This window comes from Lagopus leucura, unplaced genomic scaffold (genome assembly GCF_019238085.1).
Source record: "Lagopus leucura isolate 7727_CA_CO unplaced genomic scaffold, USGS_WTPT01 Super-Scaffold_741, whole genome shotgun sequence".
Classification (NCBI taxonomy): Eukaryota; Metazoa; Chordata; class Aves; order Galliformes; family Phasianidae; genus Lagopus; species Lagopus leucura.
Window position 1 is genome coordinate 9,956,540 of NW_024962256.1, and position 18,696 is coordinate 9,975,235.

Below are 18,696 nucleotides of genomic sequence, written 5' to 3' on the forward strand. Positions count from 1 at the left end.
GGAGAGCTTTCAGTAGATAAGCCTTTTTTGACATGTGCATGCTGAGTGGGACAATTTAGGCAATCCTGTTTGCAGTTTACTTCTGTGGAGTTATTTTCTAAAAATGTGAAGAGAAAATAAACTTGTGCTTCCTCCAACTAGTAAAGGCCACTCAGTATTTTGCACAGATCTGAGCATATAAAGGCGGAAGAGTATGATTTGTGTCTAACTCTTTATGCATCTCATGAGATTTCTATGGTAATATGAAGTGACTTTTTAACATTCAGTGCAGAGAAAAATGTTCCAAACTAAAGCTAATTTTTGTCTTTGAATGGACTTGGGGACCTGACAGCTGTATACACGCACATGAGCTGAATGCATCCTCGGACTTTTAATATATTTTCTGTCTCAGTAGAGAAACTCTTCCATTTAGAACCTCTTGCTCTTTACTTTAAATGACATTTTCCATTGTCTCCATTCCGGTAGCTTTTGTACACTTTAAGCAGCTACAAAAGTCTTTAGACTTTCCACTTAAATGTTTACAAACTCAGTGTTTTTATCCACACGCTTTTGTGGTTGTTTTTCCCAATTTGTTGAACAGCTGAGCCATCTTAGCCTTAGTACAAATGCATCAGTGCTGACTTCTAGATTCTCTTGCATGGGTTTAATGGCCAAATTTGTTAGTATTGATCTAGCTGTTCATTCTGGAGCAGCCATGCAGGTGAGTGGAGAGAGGTGAGAATCAGACCCATGGCTTTCAGTAGTGCTGTGTGAGTGTGTAGGAGAAGAAAAACAGAGCTGGACTTGGCCACAGGTCTAACAGTAGAAACCTGCAGCTTATCTTTGGCCTGGCTGCCATCTCTTGGATGCCTGAACAGCACAGTGTGTTGGGGCTCAGTGAAATGAGTGGTGCCAACTTGCATTCTTCATTATAAATAAAAAAAAGCCATGCTTTTTTTCTGCTGACACCAATGTAGCCACGTAACAGCCTTAAGATGAAATATGATGTGCGTGTGAAGTATGTTTATAATGGGAATTTTAATTAAAAGCCTGAATAGTCACCAAAGATGACAAGAGAGAAAGCATTTCTAAACTCATTGCCCATATCTTTTACTTAGCACACCAGGACCCGATGTGAGGCTGCCTTCAGCAGCATCTCACCCTGGGTGGTGAAATGAGGTTTCTGAAAGCACAGAACAGCCAGCTGAAGGCAGGTGGGTCAGATGCTGTGTGAGAGGTGTGGACAGACCTGTGTCCCCGTGCCTCCTGCTCACGATGCTGCCTTGGCCTTGGAATCGGTTTTAAATCGCCGATTTTAATCTCGTTTTGGATTTAATTGTAATTGCGTTTTCAGAGAGAGATTAATTCTCATTTAGGTGTGGGTAAGTGATTAAAAAAAGATCTCCAGACTTAAGTTGCTGTTGTTAACCGCGTGCATAGGCTGCATGTGTATCAAAGCAATTACATAGTTGAATATACATCTAATCCTATTCCGAGTGTTTAGTGTTACCGTGTTAGAAAATGATAAATCACTTCTTTGCTGTGAGGGGATTTAGTTTTTTCCCTCGTGATTTCTGCCAAGATGGTGTTGGAAGGAGAATGAAATTCAATTATAAATGGAAATTCATTTCGGTGGTGGAAATCCAGCATTAAAAAATGCGTTGTTATTATTGAAGATACTGAGTGTGTTGGGTATCGCAAGGACAATTATCAGAACTTGTTTTATACCTAAGTTGTTCTGAGTTATTCAGTACAGGAGCATTCCTGGTAAGTTACCGCTCTCAAATAAATGGAATAAAGGGAATGGAAAATAAGTATAAAACTGCGTGCCTGCAAAAGCAACTCTTGTGGCCATAAGCTGGTTTAATTACTTCAGAAAGATGTCTGCAGTGGGCTGTCCGCTTATTTGCTTCAGTTCTTTCGTTTGGCTTTCTTGGGGAAAAAAAAAAAAGCTTTTAAAGTTTTGATTCTTCCAACTGATTGCTTCTTCAAGTTGTCATACTTTTATTTTGTAAAGTACTTACAGGACAGGAAATGTGTTTCAATTTTACACTGTTTTAATTCAGCCCTTTTATTCACGAGTTAGTGCTGCTCCCATTTACTGTTTGTTTTTACCCCAAGAATCGTCAAGAAGACCAGCAAGGCAGAAATCACCTTCCATTACCCCCTATGCCCAGAATTGAGTAAGTGCTGTTTTCAGAATGATGCTTGCTGCACGCTGCCTTGTTTTCTGCTCCAGAAACACAGCATGGCTCCTTTGGCCTTGGAAAGACGTGGGTGCCTGCAAACCTGGCAGCAGGGCAGGTCTGCAGAGGATTGCTCAGCTCAGCCTTTGTGACCCCACACACGCTTGGTTGTGCTCCACCAGCAGTTTAGCGTTTTCTCCTGTGCTCCTGAATGTAGTGATTGGCTCCAACTCAGGAAAAGCACCCAGTTTGTCCTTCACCAAGCTGATATCGTCCTGTAAGACTCCTGGTGTTGGATTTCTGCTGCATTCAGGTGCCTTCCTGCAGTAGGAAATGTGCAGGGACTGTTTATCTGTGACGTCCTGGTGGGGATGCAGTGCGTTGAACTTAGTGGTCATCATTCCAAACAGTAATGAAAAAGAACTTAAATGAATTTAGTTTTTCACCATGTAGATGCTCAGCTGTTTTTTTCTTAGGCTGCATATTTTTGATTGCTTTCGTATCTTTACTGATGTCTCAGAGCTTTGAAGATCTCCTTGATACTGTACGTTGTTCAGCAGTAGGTGGCCTGACACAATCCCACTGGGTATTCTGCATTACTCTGGGTTTAGTAAGAGATAGCACATTTAATGATGTTATGTGGAAGAATTGTATCATTCTTGGATGCAAAGCTGCGTGTCAACTTTTTCAGGTGCTGCACGTGAATCCTTCCCTGCTTTAAATCAAGTCCCCATCGAACTGCTGTTGTTTCTTGGATTCCTGCCTTTAATTAAATGCAAAGTGCTGCATAGTTCTGTGCTATTTGATAGTGTATCCTTATTAAATATAGATACGTTGGCTTCTGTAAATACCTGTAGACAGCCTCCAGCGCTGCCTGTAGCAAAATACTGAAATCTGAACTTCTTGCTTTTCTTTGTCTGATAGGAATTACTACTGAATTTTTCTGCTGCTGCTTAAAAACTTGGCATGCGTTTTTACAAAATAGAGCAAACTGAAGAAATTAGAGATGAAGTAAGATTGCCTGCATGAGAGACAGCCTGCAGGTTGTATGACAAAGAGAAAAGTGCCCAGCAGAAAATTCCTAGGGAAAAAGAAAGCAAAACAAAAGAACTCCCAACAAAATATCTGTCCCGGTGTGTCTGGGGCTCACGGTGGGCAGCAGGGCTGTGCTCACAGCTCCTGCTCGGGACCCCAAGTAAATCATTTCTTCTCTCTGTGCTTTTGCTTTTGTGACGCTGTGGTGGAAATCACGCTTTCTCTCACTCCCCTGGTGAATCACTCTCTGCCTTCTGATTGACAGTTGCAAGGAATACGAGCAGTAACCAGGCTCCTCCTGTGTGCCTTTCTTTGCATCTGTCCTGTAGAGGTGCAGTCCAATTTGGGAGCCAGATTACAGGTGAAGAAATAGGTAATATTAGAAGACTCCTGTTGGCAGGGAAGAGCAATTTCACTTCTGTGAAATCCCATTTGCTACTACTAGATAATTAATCTTTCGAGTGCTTCTTGTCTGTCAATGTATGTAATGAAGGTCTAGCTTAAAATGCAAACACTTCTGAAATCGTATTTTCCTAATTACTTTACAAAATCACAGGCCATTATGGTAAATATTGCAGAAAGTTAAAGTCAGAAAACTGTAATCGAGGGCCTGACTGCTTCAGCAGTGCTATCTTTGCCTGTTGAGTCAGTTTCCCTGCTCTTGGGGAACAGGGAATGAGAACATGGACTATAATCCTGTTTTAATTTTCAGACCGTACAAATCACAGAATCGTAGAATCACCAAAGTTGGTCACGGCCGCTGAGATCATCCAGTTCAACCATCTGCCCACCACCAGTATTTCCCCACTAAACTGTGTCCCTCAGTACAACATCTAAATGCAAAGAGAGCCCTGTCTTTTCTTAACCATTGGTGAGATTTGCTGTAGTTTCTATCTGCAAGGACTGTATCGCCCTTCGCTGAACCAAAGCATGAGTCCCCATCAAATTTCCTCCCTGTACAATCTCCTCCCATATCCTCTGCCTGTTCTATCCTGACAGTGTTGTAGCACAGTGTGATGGTTTATGTGGTTATGAACCAAAGGCAGAAATTAGTTCAAAAATTCAAAAAGCTTCCCCAGAGACCCCTTCTTGAAAGTTCCTTTTTAACCCAAGGATATCTAATCTGCATGTTTCTATCAATTAAATTTTGATTGCATATTTTTCTGATCTTTCTTTCAAGCTTTTTGAGTCCCTCAATAAACCAGCTGTTAAATATTTTATATCACAACAGTCAAATGAGAAGCACCAAAAATAGAATAACTTGGCTTAGAAATGGCTGTTTCTTTTAGACGTATATTCATCAAGCAGGATTGCCTGTCTTCATTTACAAGCTAATAGGGAATCTTCCCATGCTATTCCCATGATTGTAGCCATAGGGCTTTCTTGCTGTGGTGTGATTTCCTTGCACACAGACAATATCCATTGTACTGTAGGCTGTCACAGTTGCTGGAATGGCTGCAGCGTAATCATTCTTATCATAGGATGCTGCTTTTATCTTAAATGTTTTCATCCTTTTATTTGCAAAACATAACTTCTTTATCTAGCCTGCATCAGCTTGGTTGTAGTTTATTTACACGGTTTCCAATGTTGCTCATATTGGATAACTAAAATTGTTGCTGATGGCTTTGGCTAACGTTATGACTCAGATGCGTTTAGTCAAAGGTAGAATTTTGTTCTGTAGGATCCATGAACTTTGGGTGCAAGAACAATCTGGTTATTTCTTATCTTTTTTTCTTTCTGATTGCATAGTCCCATCCTGCTGGCATCCTCTCCAACCAACGATCTTGAGGGTAAATCAGTTTCCAAACAATAATATGAAGCAAGTAAGACATAATCTTGCATTGAGAAACCTAAAATAAACAAGAGGGAAGGCTTTCCCTGGTGTGAGAAAGGTGTTCGTTGCATCTCTGAGGCCTTCCTCAGAGGTTGCTCCTGTATGGAAGCAATTCCTAAAATAGAGGGGGATGCACAGATGGATCAGACCTGTTTTGCTTTGCAGCTCCGTCCTGCTTCCACCCAAGTGGGATGGAAGGCGTTGTGCAACACCATTGGCTACGTTAAAAAATAAGTAATTCTAAATCCTGTGATGGTTCTGTTTAGATTTTATAGACTGTGCTAAATGCTGTGTCTGCAGAATTCCATAAAAATTGATTTTTTTGTGTGTTTTTTCCTTTTTTTTTTGCTTCTTGAATATTAACCTTGCCCATAAATACTGTTCTTCTATGTATTTTCACTAGCGTTAATAAAAGCGTAAGATAAGACACCTCAAATGGATCTGTGGGCAGTTCTGTAGATTTTCAGTGAAATCGTTTGTAATGTAGCGTGGGGAAAGGCAACTGCAGTTAGAAAACCAAAAATAAGTGGGCTGACCTTCAGAAATCTTAAGCACTGTGATTTCAATTGAAGGGCAAACTATTTAACACTGAGACTCTTTAGAGTTTTTTAAAATGAAGCATTTTGGGGCTGAAATGGACTTCTTTGAAAAAGGGCCTTAGAAAAATGATAAATGGTGCTGCTAAAATACCTCATTAATTTTTTTTTGCTTGCCTCCTACAAAAGTTAGCACGAAGCACTTTCAGACGAGAGAATGTTTTGTATATATTCTCATTGTGCGTGTCACCAAGGTTCTAATAAATAATCCTTTTGCAAAATGAATTCCAGCCAAGCTAACGTGATCTCGTGTTTGGGTTTCGATCTGTACGACGGTCCTTTTTGCTTCCCTTGGCAAAGAGGTTTCTCTGCATTGAGATTGTTGTTTTTTTTCCTCCATTCTTCTCCAGTATGCGTGGCTTTTCCTTTCCTTTAAATGGAGCAGTAATTGGGATGATTTTGTTCATCCAGAATTGATTTTAAAGTAGGATCAGAGCCTCAGCATCCACTCAGGGCAGGGGCCTGGGGGCTCAGTTCTTCTTGCTGTCACTGTGTTGGATGGTAGATTTGGAGAGTTTGGGACCTGAGCTTTCTTGTCCAGGGACCAGGCTATTTAAAACGAGATGATTTACCCCTGCAGAAAAACAGCATTACATGTGCTGTGTTACTGCAGGGAGTATCTGAATTTTTTCAGTGTTGCTATTGCTTGGAAGGATTATTTTATATTAAAATTTCCCTTTCTACAGATATTAAAGAGCCGTTTGAACGTTTGGTACTTTATTGTAAAAATAATATAAGAAAACAACTACTTCTTGAGTATCTGTGAGCATCTCCAAGTTTTCATTTAGAATGTATTTTCTGGAATTAGAAGTAAGTTTATGTTTTGGAATGACATCATCTTATGTACACTTTGTTGTCTGAATAATAATGCATTCTTTCTGAAGAAGAATTGGCGTCTTTGGTCTGTTTTTCCCTTTTTCTCTTCTTCCTGGGTAATTCATTTCCAGTGTTTGTATCTAACAAACTAAGGAAGGATGTGGAAGGGTCTTGAGTCTGAGCTTTCACACTGTTTCAGTGAATAAATAGCTAATAATCACACGGGGCGATGGCAAGCCCTGTGTTGCCCTTGCAGTGCTTGCTGTATTAATGTAGGTTTGCAATTACTCCTAAAGTTAAAATTGAAATTGATTTTTTTTGGGGGGGAATTAGTTTTTCGGGTTTCTGTCTTTGCATTGCTTGGAGTGCTGTGCAGCAGAAGATGGCAACAGTCTTTGGATCCACGCGAAAATTAAAAATCAACTGAAGATTAAAATTTAAAACGTTAGCTATTGCTGAATAGCGAATAGGCAGCATTAAAAAAACACCTACAACAGAAATAATAAATAAAAAATTGCACAATAATTGCAGATTTTTATTAGTGTTGTAATTAAGAGCGTGCTGGCTGCACGTGATACCTCAAAGTGACGCGAGTCGTATACTTTTCTGATAATAAGCATGTTTTCCTAACCAGCAAGGCATTTGTCCCATTTTAGCAGGTAGGATCCAAGAGAGAAGTGTTGTGTGAGTGGGCAGTGTGTGTGAGTCGTAGGATCACCAAGGTTGGAAAAGATCTCCAAGACCATCCAGTGCAACCGTCCACCTACCACCACTATTTCCCACTAAACCACGTCCCTCAATGCAACACCTACATGTTCTTGAACACCTCTAGGGTTGGTGACTCCAGCACTCCCTGAGCACCCATTCCAGTGCCCCGCCATTCTTCCAGAGCATATCTTCTTCATAATACCCATCCTGACCCCTCCTTGGCGCAACATGAGGCCATTCCTTCTCATCCTCTTGCCAGTTAATGGGAGAAGAGGCCAAACCTACGTTGCCAAAACTTCCTTTCAGGCAGTTGTAGAGAGTGAGAAGGTCAACCCTGAGCCTCGTCTCCACACTAAGCAATCCCAGTTCCCTCAGCTGTTATTCATAAGAGTTGTGCTCCAGAGAAGGGAACAGTTCCATGCTAAAGAAGGAGAGTTTTGTGTTAGCAGGGTGGTACTAAGAAGGGAAGAAAGCTATGTTGTTTTATGCGTGGAAACCAGAAATAACAATTAAATTGCCGAGGACCTCGAGGCGTTCTGGTAGGAATCACTTCTGACATGAAAATGTTTAACAAGTTTCTGTGGTTGATTTTTGTATTCGGATTGTTATTTTTTTTTTTAATCATCATTTTAATGTGTTACAGAATTCCCTCACCTTCATGTTTCATTTGTAATGCCAACCTTGTTTGTTCTTCTGTGTTTATTCTTTCTGCTGCAAACATTCCAGGTGATCAGCACGCTCTCCTGTTTCCATTTTCGCACTCACAGTAGATGCAGGGTGTTGACCGACCGCACATCAAACTTTCAGGTGTCCCTTGCAATTCTCACCATTCAGGAATGATGGTGAAAGCTGTCTTTGGCTGCTGCTGTGTCTGAAAATGGATGTTAAAATGTGGATGGAAGTTCTATGGTTGCTCTACTTCCATTTTATCCTTATGCAGGGCTACCATGGTAATTTTCTGGGGTACAAAATTAGTCTTTTTGGCTGTTACAGATGCGTACATTACATTATACATCAAAAGGGTAGAGAAACACAGAAGTATGATCAAAGGTGTTGGAAGGCCTTGGAAAGTACAAAAAAGCAGAGGTTGGATGTTTGCTGGTGGTTTACATGAAAAGGATTGTGTTTGTGAATGTGTGGATGATGTTTTCATGCGGAAGAAGTGCACATTTATGTCTTTGCCAAGCAGTGGACTTCACAGATTCACTGGATGAATGAGCATCCATACAAAGGTACAGGGAGCAAAACCAAGGCTGCCTTGAGTTCTGCTGAGCGCTTAGGGACCGTCTCCAGGACCCGGTGGGGAGCCATGGGCTGAGTTACAGCTGGGCTGAAGGCTTCAGAAGTCAATTTAGAAACAGATAAGATTCAGTGGAACCTCACTTTGACTGATGACCTTATTAAGGAAGGAGGCCTTAATGTTGGCAGCTGAACATCTCCTTGCAGCATAAGCTCTTTCACAGTGCCTGTTACGCACTGTGCTGGTTATATGGCACCTTGACAGTTAATGGTTTTCTTTTGAGGTGATCCAGTCTGATTTACATTTCATAGTAGTAAACATTATCTTGTGTACATCCACTGCTTCTATTCCTGCTGTAGCGTTGCATAAAGCTCTTTTGATGTCATAGAACAACAACTCTGCTGGCCCTTTGCTTTCACATTTATCTGTTTGCATGTGCCTAAAGAACTCTCATCAGAGATGGTTACATAGTGTAGAAAAATAATGTTCTCACATGGGCAAAATCAGTTACGTAGGAGTTGAGCCATAAACTGGAGGATGCAGGAGAAAAGCATATTGAAGGAGTGCTTATCTGGTGGAGTTCGGGGCATTGGAGAGTAAATAAGAGGGCTTATAATGCACACAGGTAACCTAATGTCATTTTGTATTTGATCTCAATTACTTGGGCTGCTGTAGCAATAAATATTCTAAATTGAAAATAATAAAGATCTTAAAAATAAACAATAAAAAGTCCGTGCTGTGCTTAGAAAGAATCAAAATGTACTGCGTGTTCTGTCCTGCTGTGCACGACGTAGGATAACCTTGAAGAGGGCACAGAAAGGTGAATTTACAGTTCCAGCGAACCGTATAGGCCATTATTTATTTTCTAAACAGTTCTCTTGATATTTTTTTTAATTTTTTTTTCCAATGATGTTTTTCTTCATTAAAGATCAGAAAAAGTGTGGCTGTTATTACCATAACCAGTCAACATGTTCTTAGCAGATAGCTGCAGGAGGAGTATGAACCAGCAGAAATGTCACTTATGGGGTTGGGGTTTCCAGTAGCAAGAGAAGTGGTTTTTCATTAAAAAAATATATGCTTTTGAGTCCTGATGTGATGTTTTTGTGAGCCAGGGAGAAAAGATTAAACTTTCCTCTTCACTTCTTACGTTTTCCATGGCTTGAGAGAGAGAGGTTTGGCATTGCTGTCCCATTTCTGTGGGAGTTAGTGGGTTTAGGATTCTTTCTGTTAAGCATCACAGTATCTCAGAATGCCACTCAATAAATTAAAACTTGGGGTTAGGCTGTGATTCTCAATATGATGATTTTGAGACATTTCTTCCTTGAGCATAGTATTGACTTCTCAAATGCAAATACTGATATCGTGTGATATTTTTGGCAGTAGTTATTACCTTCCAAAGCCTTTAATGCCTGAGCAGTTTTTATAAGGAGAATATGTTGCAAAATCTTCAGTGGAGATGGTAATAAAGCCATGAAACTGGACAGAGAAATATTTCAAGGGTTTCGTTGGTTTTCTTGCCAGGTTTTTGCATATCCAGTCGTGAATTTAAATGATGCAATTCTATCAGCTGCATTATGGAGGGCTACCAGTGCTGTGTTCTGATGGCAAGTAGAATATTGCCCTATCTGCAATAACTGCTTATATTTTCGTTTCCCTAGGGAAGTTTTGTTGCCTGCATGACTGCCATTTTAAGGCAAATGGAGGACTACCACTACGCTCATTTAATCAAGACTTTTGGCAAGATGAGGTCGGATGTTGTGGTAAGTGTAATGTCCTTCATCTAGCCACAGTTAGTTTGTTTTTGTTGTAGCTTTTTCTTTTTCCTGTTACTGTCGTTGTTTTTTTAAATGTAGTTATGAAATGAGACAAAATGCTTCGAGTTACAAATGTAATATAAAATAATTAATAAAGCAGTGTGACGTTTTTGGAATTTGCAAAGGACCAGATTAACCTTCCTGCAGGAATGCAGCTCATCTGTGGGGCTGTTCAGTACTTTCAAAGCAAGCTCTGGGACTTGGATTTAAAGTAATTAAAAGAAAGTATTAGGAAATAGTAATTCCAAGTCATTACTAAGAATCTGTTTTGTTTAAGGAGAGGGAAGGGAAAAAAAAGCGTGAGGAAAGGAACTTCCATCATTAAATCTCCCAGATGTCCCAATTTTGTTCATTTGTTTAAATAGCTTTTACTTGCAGACCTGCTAGCTTTAAAATTTATACAAAGCATTTTAACCTTAAAGATGCCCTTAGTTGTTAAATAAGCAATAATAATTGAAATTCGTCTTCTCGGAGCCGTTTGGTAGCCTAGCTAATCCTACAGCACAACTTAATTAGAGCATAATAGAAGAGAGCTTATAGCTAAGGAGAAAACTCTCTAATGACCTGAAACTATCATTGCCATATGGCAAGTGCACGCTGCAAAGTAGCTACCAAACTTGTTGGCTGAGATCCATCAATTAGCAGATGACCTGAAGTCTGATCAGCAGTGTTACGTGGCCCACTCTGCTGTTAGGGATTCTGTCAGGCATTTTAGGCAGCTTTCATCTGTGCTTTAATCTTCACAGGGACCTTTATTTACATTTTCTTCTTCCTTCTCTACCCAGTGGAACAAAAACTATTGTCTTAGGTTTTGTCCTCTTTATTTCTGCTTCTGTTCTGTGAGGTTTGAGCTCTTTGCCCTGTGCCAGTTTTTCAGCTAAGATGCTGGAGCCTCTGTTACTCAACATATTTGCACCTGATCTGGAAGAGTGAAATATGATGCTGATGATTGAGAACAGTGACGACAGAGTCCAATGCAAAGATCTGCAGGAGGACATAATGGCATTAAATGGTTGCTCTTCCTTTGATAAGGTGTTCTTTCCCCACTTGGTTTTCCAGTAATACTGAGACTAGATGCAGCTGGCTCGGGTAAATAGTGGTTTTAGCCTGTGCAAGAGGCTAAAAAAGGGCAGAACACTCCTGGTTAACCACAGCAAATGTTTTTATAGTTTTAAACTATTTCAAAGCGTGTAGCTCTGGAAAAGACAAACTGATTACAGAGTTTTATCTGGAAAAAGGTAAAAGCAATTTGCTCTTGCAGCTCTTAACGACCAAATGAAGAGAGAAGAGAAAATTGTTTAGAGAATCTGTGGTTTACTCTAACTGAATATATTTAAAAGTCCCTTTTTAGTGTCTTCTATTCTTTTATCCTGGCTCTCTGTATATTCATGCTGTTCTGCATCTTCTTGGGTTTTGTAGCTGGGGTTATATTTTATTTTCTATCAGACGTGCACTATTTGGCTGCTTGTTTTGCATTGCTGTGCCATCTGACTGGCTCGGAGGAGCAGATCCAAGCTTCGTTACTGTAATACTTCTTGTATCTTTACTTAAAACATGCCCATTAGATGTGTAAATAACATCATTGATTAATTGATATGTGTGTTAGTGGAAACTAAGGTATGTAGTAAGCTGAGAAACCACTGAATCATTAGTATGTTTGTGGTAAGTAATAGTGTTGTAAATTGTCTTTATAAGTAATAGGAATAAAAGTGTGGAGCAGTGCTATTATGGCAGTACGTAGTGAATGCAGTGATAGTAATTTATTCATTGAGGTTTCCTTTTATTTTGTTTTTCATCCATAAAAAACGTGACTCAGTCATCATTTGGGACAAAGGCATGAAGATACAACCCAATTTCTCTGTTCAAAGAAAAAGGTAACCTTTCAGTGAGGAGCAAATAGGAAGTTACTGTTCTCATAGGTATTTCTTCATCTGTGAGACTTCAGTGTTAATTGGAACCCCAGTTCAGAATAGTGTGTACTAGCTCTCCCAGGAGCACTGCCTCCTGTTTGTCTTCCTCTTTAGATCCAAAGTGATTTTGTTTGAATCCCAAGTCCTTTTACATATAATAATAATAAGTTATAATTAAATGAAGAATGTAAGGGAGGCTGTGTTTGCTTCATCACCCTGTCTTCAACATGTGCTCTATCTCAGCTGGAAGTTACAAGCTTGGTTCTGGAACGGCTAGATGAAGCTTTATGACCTGTGTTAGATATTATAATGGTCTTTCTTGACCTTAAAATGTTGGAAGGATGAGGTGGAATGTTATAAAACTAAGTCTTATCTCTCCCAGCAGAATATATTGTTTAGTTCAATTTTAGAAACTGTTCAGATTAAGGTATCTCTTTCTAAAAGGAGTTTGTTATTGTCAAACCTACTATCATCCTGAGATGAAACCTCATCCAAGATCACCGGGGTTACTTCTGGATTCTTAGCTGATTTATCTTCTTTTTTACTTGGTAAACCTGATATTCAGTTGTTGAGGTTCATTTGATAGTAGTTAACAAAGAAAATATGTGCTGATGCTTGGCTGTGTGGGATATCTTAGAAGTGTTCCTCCTGAAGGCATTCAAGACAGTGTCCTGAAATGTTTAGATGGTATCGAGGGACGTGGTTTAGTGGGAAATATTGGTGGATGATTGGACTGGATGATCTTAGAGGTCTTTTCCAACCTTGATGATTCTGTGATTCTTTATGAATATATCAAATTGCTTATATAATGTTTATGGCCGCCATTTTCTGTACCTCCGTCTTTCTCTCCCCTTAAAATCTTGCACTCCTAGGGCTTTCAATTTAATGTGAGAATGTGAATGGGTGAGTACCATCCATCCTTCTGTGACAAGTGGTAGGTGCTGGAACAGCTGCCCAGAGAGGCTGTGATGCCCCGTCCATCCCTGGAGGTGTTCAAAGCCAGGTTGGATGGGGCCCTGGGCAGCCTGGGCTGGTATTAGATATGGAGGTTGGCAGCCCTGCCTGCAGCAGGGGGGTTGGAGCTTCATGGTCCTTGAGGTCCCTTCCAACCCAAGCCATCCTATGATTCTGTGATTCTGTGAAGCTTAGTCTTGTGACTGTGCAGCTTGAGCAGCCTTTGCAGGGTGTGTGTGCCAGTGGGCTGTAGGGGATGGATGCCCTGCAGAGCCAGAGCTCTCTGCAGTGCTGGATGCTGGGCTTCACAAGGCAGCCTCAGCTTCAGGGCTCAGTGGAGGTTCAGTTGTTGCAATGAAAAGCTGTAGCTGAGCATATTTGATTTAGGAGTATAATTCGGAACTCAATAAAGCTGAAATTTTCATCAGCTTGGCCTAAAGAGGTGCAAGAAATGCTTATTTTTTAATTGCTTTTCCTCCCTTGCATTTCACGTTCCTATGTATTTTAGCTAGCTAGCTATTTTTATTCATAAAATCTTGAACTCTTACTCAGAGTTATGAAAAATGTAATTAGTGGTACAGGTGTATTGGAGTGGGAGTCTTAGCAGTGTGGAGGAGCCTCTCACAGCCTGCTCAGCTCCAACGCTGAGCTTGCTTTGGTTTCTCCCTGTAATTGCATGGGGATGGCCATGGGGTCCCCTCTACTGTGAGTTATGCTTCCTTGGGACAGTAAACATAATCTTTAGCTGTGGTTGGGGAGAGATCAGAGGTGTTCCTTCAGAACATTTTGAGAATCCTTTTTCAGATGTTCAGAGTAATTTGTTCTGGTTGTAGGTGTACTGAAAATAAACAGGTTCCACAGCAGCACAGCATGAACAGATAGCTCCCCCCGCCGTTTCCATTCCCCATGAAAAAGCCACACTTTGCTCCATATGAGCCCCTGCAAACCATTTGCTTTTCTAATAGGAAAAACAAAATTTAAAACACAATAATATTGTAAACACATGCTGGTGAGCATTCCACGCTTTTAGTTGATCAATAACTACATCAGTTGCTATGGTGCGTTTTTTAAAGTACCTTTGTGAAACTAGGGCTATTAAAATGTAAATATCAGTAGATGAGAACTTAGAGCTGAATCAGCAAACCAGTGCAGCTCCTGTGTGGCACAACCTTCAGAGTCACTAACGAATGTGAATCATCAACAAAGTGTACAAAAATTCATTCATGTGCAGCTTGATCAGCAAAGTATGCCGAGGTTCAACAGCTGAAACCGGTGACGGATGAAAGAAAGTATACATCTGTATTCATAAAATATTAAGGGAGGAAAAAAAGCACTGTGAGCTTAAATCTGTTCTCTTGGGTAGGCGATGACCCTTCCCACGGTGCCACTTCCACTGGAATTTTCAGTTACTGAGCTGTGAAGGAGCATCGGTAAGGAAGTCGCTCGATATGTGCAGCAGGAAAAAAGCATGACTCCAGTGAAACAAGTAGTGTGCAGTGCTTGGGCAGCAAAATACACAGTGTGATTATTAGAAATTACATAACTCACCAAAGTGCATGAAAAATGGGCAGAGAAGTACGCAGTTTGAGCCCTTAAATGAAGACACGTTTTACCCAGCTGGTGGAGTGTGTGTCTGGGATGAGTTTTGCTTTATGCAACAGTAACATCTCATTAACCACAAGCAGTTCTAACTTTTATCTCAGTACTACTAATGTCAAAATGTCTTTTTTTTTTAATGTTGTTTTGTTGGGAGTGATTTTTAGGGAAAGAGCACAGGTGTTACTTTACAAATGCCATAGATTTGGGGGTGAGAACATGCCCAGTGGCAGCAGATGCTCTGTTGGCTCTCTTTGCCTGAGGAGTGGGGATGCTCGGGCAGCCCCAGGAGACCCTTGGTGCCAGGCTGCAAGTTCACATCACTTCTCTCAGTGCTGTGTCCTCAGGATCTCTGCAGCTCCCTGCTTTGAACCAGTAATGAATTTCTGAGCCAGGGAAGTATTGCAAAAAGAACATCGAATCCAAAGATAAAATCTGGCCGAGCTGTTAGCTCTCGCTCATGAAGAAATACTTGGGAGTGCAATAACTTTCTATTTGTTTCTCACTGGAAAGGTTACATAAACAACAGCCTTAGTCTGAAGTCTGGAAAATCTAACTTCTTTTTTTTGGTAGACATTGGACATTTTAAAGATAGCCAATATACGTGCAGATACAGAAGAGCTGTAGCAAAGTATTCTAACCTTGGTCAAGTGTGAAAGTTCACTTTGATCTCTATGAGAAGTGGATCAAGGACTTTTTGCATTAAGTTGTCTTTTTTCTCCTCTCTCTGTCTTTCTCTGAGCATTTGATATTACTTAAATTGTTAGACAGCAATTTTAGATTCCCAAATTGTAGATGATTTACATTGCAAAGTGCATCAGGTTTCTGTTCCAAAAAGATGTTTGTTTATATCTGTGTAGAAATAAATTGGTTTGTGCTACTAAATTAACTTTCTTCTGGGTCAGGTTTTCGCTGGCAGAAGCGATTACTGCTGCTCCCTTCAGGGAGGAAGTCTTCTGGAGTCTCATGGTAGCCAAAAAAGAGCTGTTGTCTCCTGAGGTCATGGCTAATGTGTACCACAGCAGAAACCTGAATCCAATTATTATTAATAATTATTATTTAGCTTGTTGTGTTTTGTTTTTATTTCTTTTTAACTTTGTCTTGCTTTTGGGGCAAGGGAAAATTTGAGGGGGATGTATTCAAATAAAAGGAAAACTCAGTATGCTCTCTGCTGATTTCTACCTCTGCAAAGGTCCCACATGTTGCTGTGCTGTGGTACAGTGTGCACACAAAGGGCCTTGCTCCATGGTCCTCTGGTAGGGGAAGGAGAACATTTTGTTCTAAAGCAGCTTCCTTGTTGTAGCTGGCAATCCAGAGCTCCTTCCTCAGCAGTGCAGTGAGTTGTTTGTGCTGTAGGCTTGCTCCTGATACAGCTCCTGAAAGGCTTAAATAGAATCATTGTAGCACTTAGGTACATCGTATGTAAATATGACTCGGTAGCATTTATGTATGTTTTCTATGAATAATTGCTTTCTTATGAAGCAGGGCAATCAAGTGCCTTTTGAATCTCATCATCGATAACTGACACCATCACTTGTGGTTTTTCATCTGTAAGAGCAGTCTTTTCCAAATGTTTTTTTCTTCTTTTAGGATTTTCTAATGGAAACATTCATCATGTTCAAGAATCTCATTGGGAAGAACGTCTACCCCTTCGACTGGGTTATAATGAACATGATGCAGAATAAGTAAGTACAGAGGAAAGCACTGCAGCTCCGAGATGGCTGTTTCATGTTTGATCTGAAACAACAGTGTTGCTTGGAAACAGTAAAACACAATGCGGCAGCTAGGGGTTTTTCTTCTTCTGTGATGCAAACAATTGTTTAAAAATGGGCTTTGGAGTTTTCAGTACAGTGTTTGAGAGATCCGTTCTGGGACACAGCAAATGATGGGTGGCATCATCCAGAGAGCTGTAATTTGGAACAGGCTGCAGGAGGGATCTATGCGTATCTTGTAATGACGAATTTATTTCTCTGGAGATCAATGCCATGTTTTGTGTCTGACCACAAAAACCAGTGGTTATGGTATGCTGGTGGGGAGTTATGTGCTCAAAAGTTGTCGGTGGTATTAATCAGACGGAACTGAAAGGGCGTTTTAAAGCCAGGTTCCAGCAGCCTGGTGATGAAGAAACAAGCTGCCAATACTTCTAATCCCTATTTTTTTGCTCAATAATTACAGCACTGTCATTATTCAACCCGCTTTGATGTAATATTTTGTGTTTGTGACATTTATTAAACATGTCAAATGCTTTTATTTGTACTATGATGGAAGTATGAGTAAAAGCATTTTATTTACTGGTTGCCTGGAGAAATCTCTTCTGTGCTCACTGGTAGCTACCGTGGCTGTAAAGTTGTCAGTGTTTACTTACATAAAACCCTCAACTACAGTTCCTACTTTCGTTATAAAAACTCACCATAACTTTAATCCTGGCTTCTGAACTTGCCTTAACCACCTCATAAAACCCACTGCTAATAAATATGAGTTAGGTGCAGCCAGCTCTCAGATCCATCAGCTGCAGATGCACGCTCCATGCGGCTGCTGCTTGCAAAGCACCTGCTGCTCTGAAAGAAGAAGGCTTTCAGATGGGTTGGTGAGGAAGATCTAAAGCTCATTGGGTTTCTTTCTTCTTCCTCTTTTTTAATTGTGAAAGTGGTGTTGCTTCAAGAACTCCCAGCTATCTGGAGAGATTTGTTGCAGGTGCTTTGGAAAGCCTCTCAGCGTATGTTATCAGCATCCTTTCAATAAGGAGAGCACCTCTGTGCTTCGTTGAGTTTTGGAGGAGAGTGGAACAGGAGCAGGCAGGTCTGTGCTTGGCTGCTCGCAGTGCCAGCCATGTCACGCTGTGACTGAGAGCCAGCACAGCTGCTCTATCCCCAGCTCTAATGGAGATGGGCATTCCTCAGATTATCTTCTCAGTATGGCCAGGTAACTCCACAGCGTTCAGTTGAGTGCGGTTTTAACCTCTGTTGCTTTTTGTTGTTGTTCATTAACTGTGGAATTTTGGTCATAGAAATGTATGTGTGAAGGCAAAGAAAGAGCTTTTCCCTGCTCTGTGTTTTTTTTTTTTTTCCTTAGAGCACAAAGGGACTCTAATCAGGCAGTTCTCATCTGAAAACCTGGTATGGTGAGGATGTGGATGCAGAGGCCCTCAGATAGGGTCAGGACTTTGGTTTTCTTCTTCTTAAAGTACTGTCTGGTCTTCCTTTCGTTCCTGGAATATAAGAAGTTCTGCACAAATGTTCATAAGAACTTCTCCATGGTAAGGTAATGAAGCACTAGAACAGGCTGCCCAGGGAAGTGGCGGAGCCTCCTTCTATGGAGGTGTTCAAAGACCCACCTGGGCACCTACCTGTGCAGCCTGCTGTAGGGGAGCCTGCTCTGCAGTGGGGTTGGACTCAATGATCTCTGGAGGTCCCTTCCAGCCCCTACAGCTCTGTGATTCCTGCCATGCCAAACTGCACGTCCCAAAGGAGCAGGAGTGGCAGTGGTGTGCTCCATGCCCCTTCTTGGGTGCCTGCAGTACCCTATGTATCTCATTAGTATGTAAAGCCTTTTGTTGCTATTGCTTTTAAATTTTTTTTCAAGTCTTTCTGGTGTTGATGAATATCTGCAGCAGTGCCAAGGGTTTGTTCATCTCTTAATTTGCAAGTTAATTTTCATTACATCGGTTCATTTGTAAATGCTTCTGAATTGATTTGAGTGCTTTTCATTTTTCTTTTTTTTTTTTAAATTAATATAGTTTCTGAAAACAAGAAGCAGCATTATTAACTACCTTTTGTCCACCTGATCCATTTATTTTCACATCCATAAACTTTTACTGAAGGAAACTAGGAAAAAAAAATCAGAACAGGTTCTGTCTCTTTAGTGCTCCTTTTAGTAGAAAGGACTCGGGGCAGGCAGTTTTGTTTCACTCTTGCAAAGTACTTCTGCACATTATTTTGGTGGCATGAGCCAAATTAAGCAAACTAATTTGTAGCTATGCCCAGAATGGTTGTGAGTCCATTGGTTCCTCTGCATGATGTATATGTGAA

General features: G+C 40.6%; 1 protein-coding gene across 3 annotated transcripts in view; it reads left to right on the forward strand.

The window, feature by feature from the left end:
- DOCK1 (dedicator of cytokinesis 1) overlaps window positions 1–18,696 on the forward strand; it is a 273,200-nt gene that overhangs the window by 141,664 nt on the left and 112,840 nt on the right. For all 3 annotated transcript variants that reach the window (XM_042863548.1, XM_042863546.1, XM_042863547.1), the window contains exons 28-29: window positions 10,053–10,154; window positions 16,259–16,353. In XM_042863548.1, coding sequence (XP_042719482.1) covers window positions 10,053–10,154; window positions 16,259–16,353 — 197 coding nt within the window. The remainder of the gene's footprint in view (window positions 1–10,052; window positions 10,155–16,258; window positions 16,354–18,696) is intronic.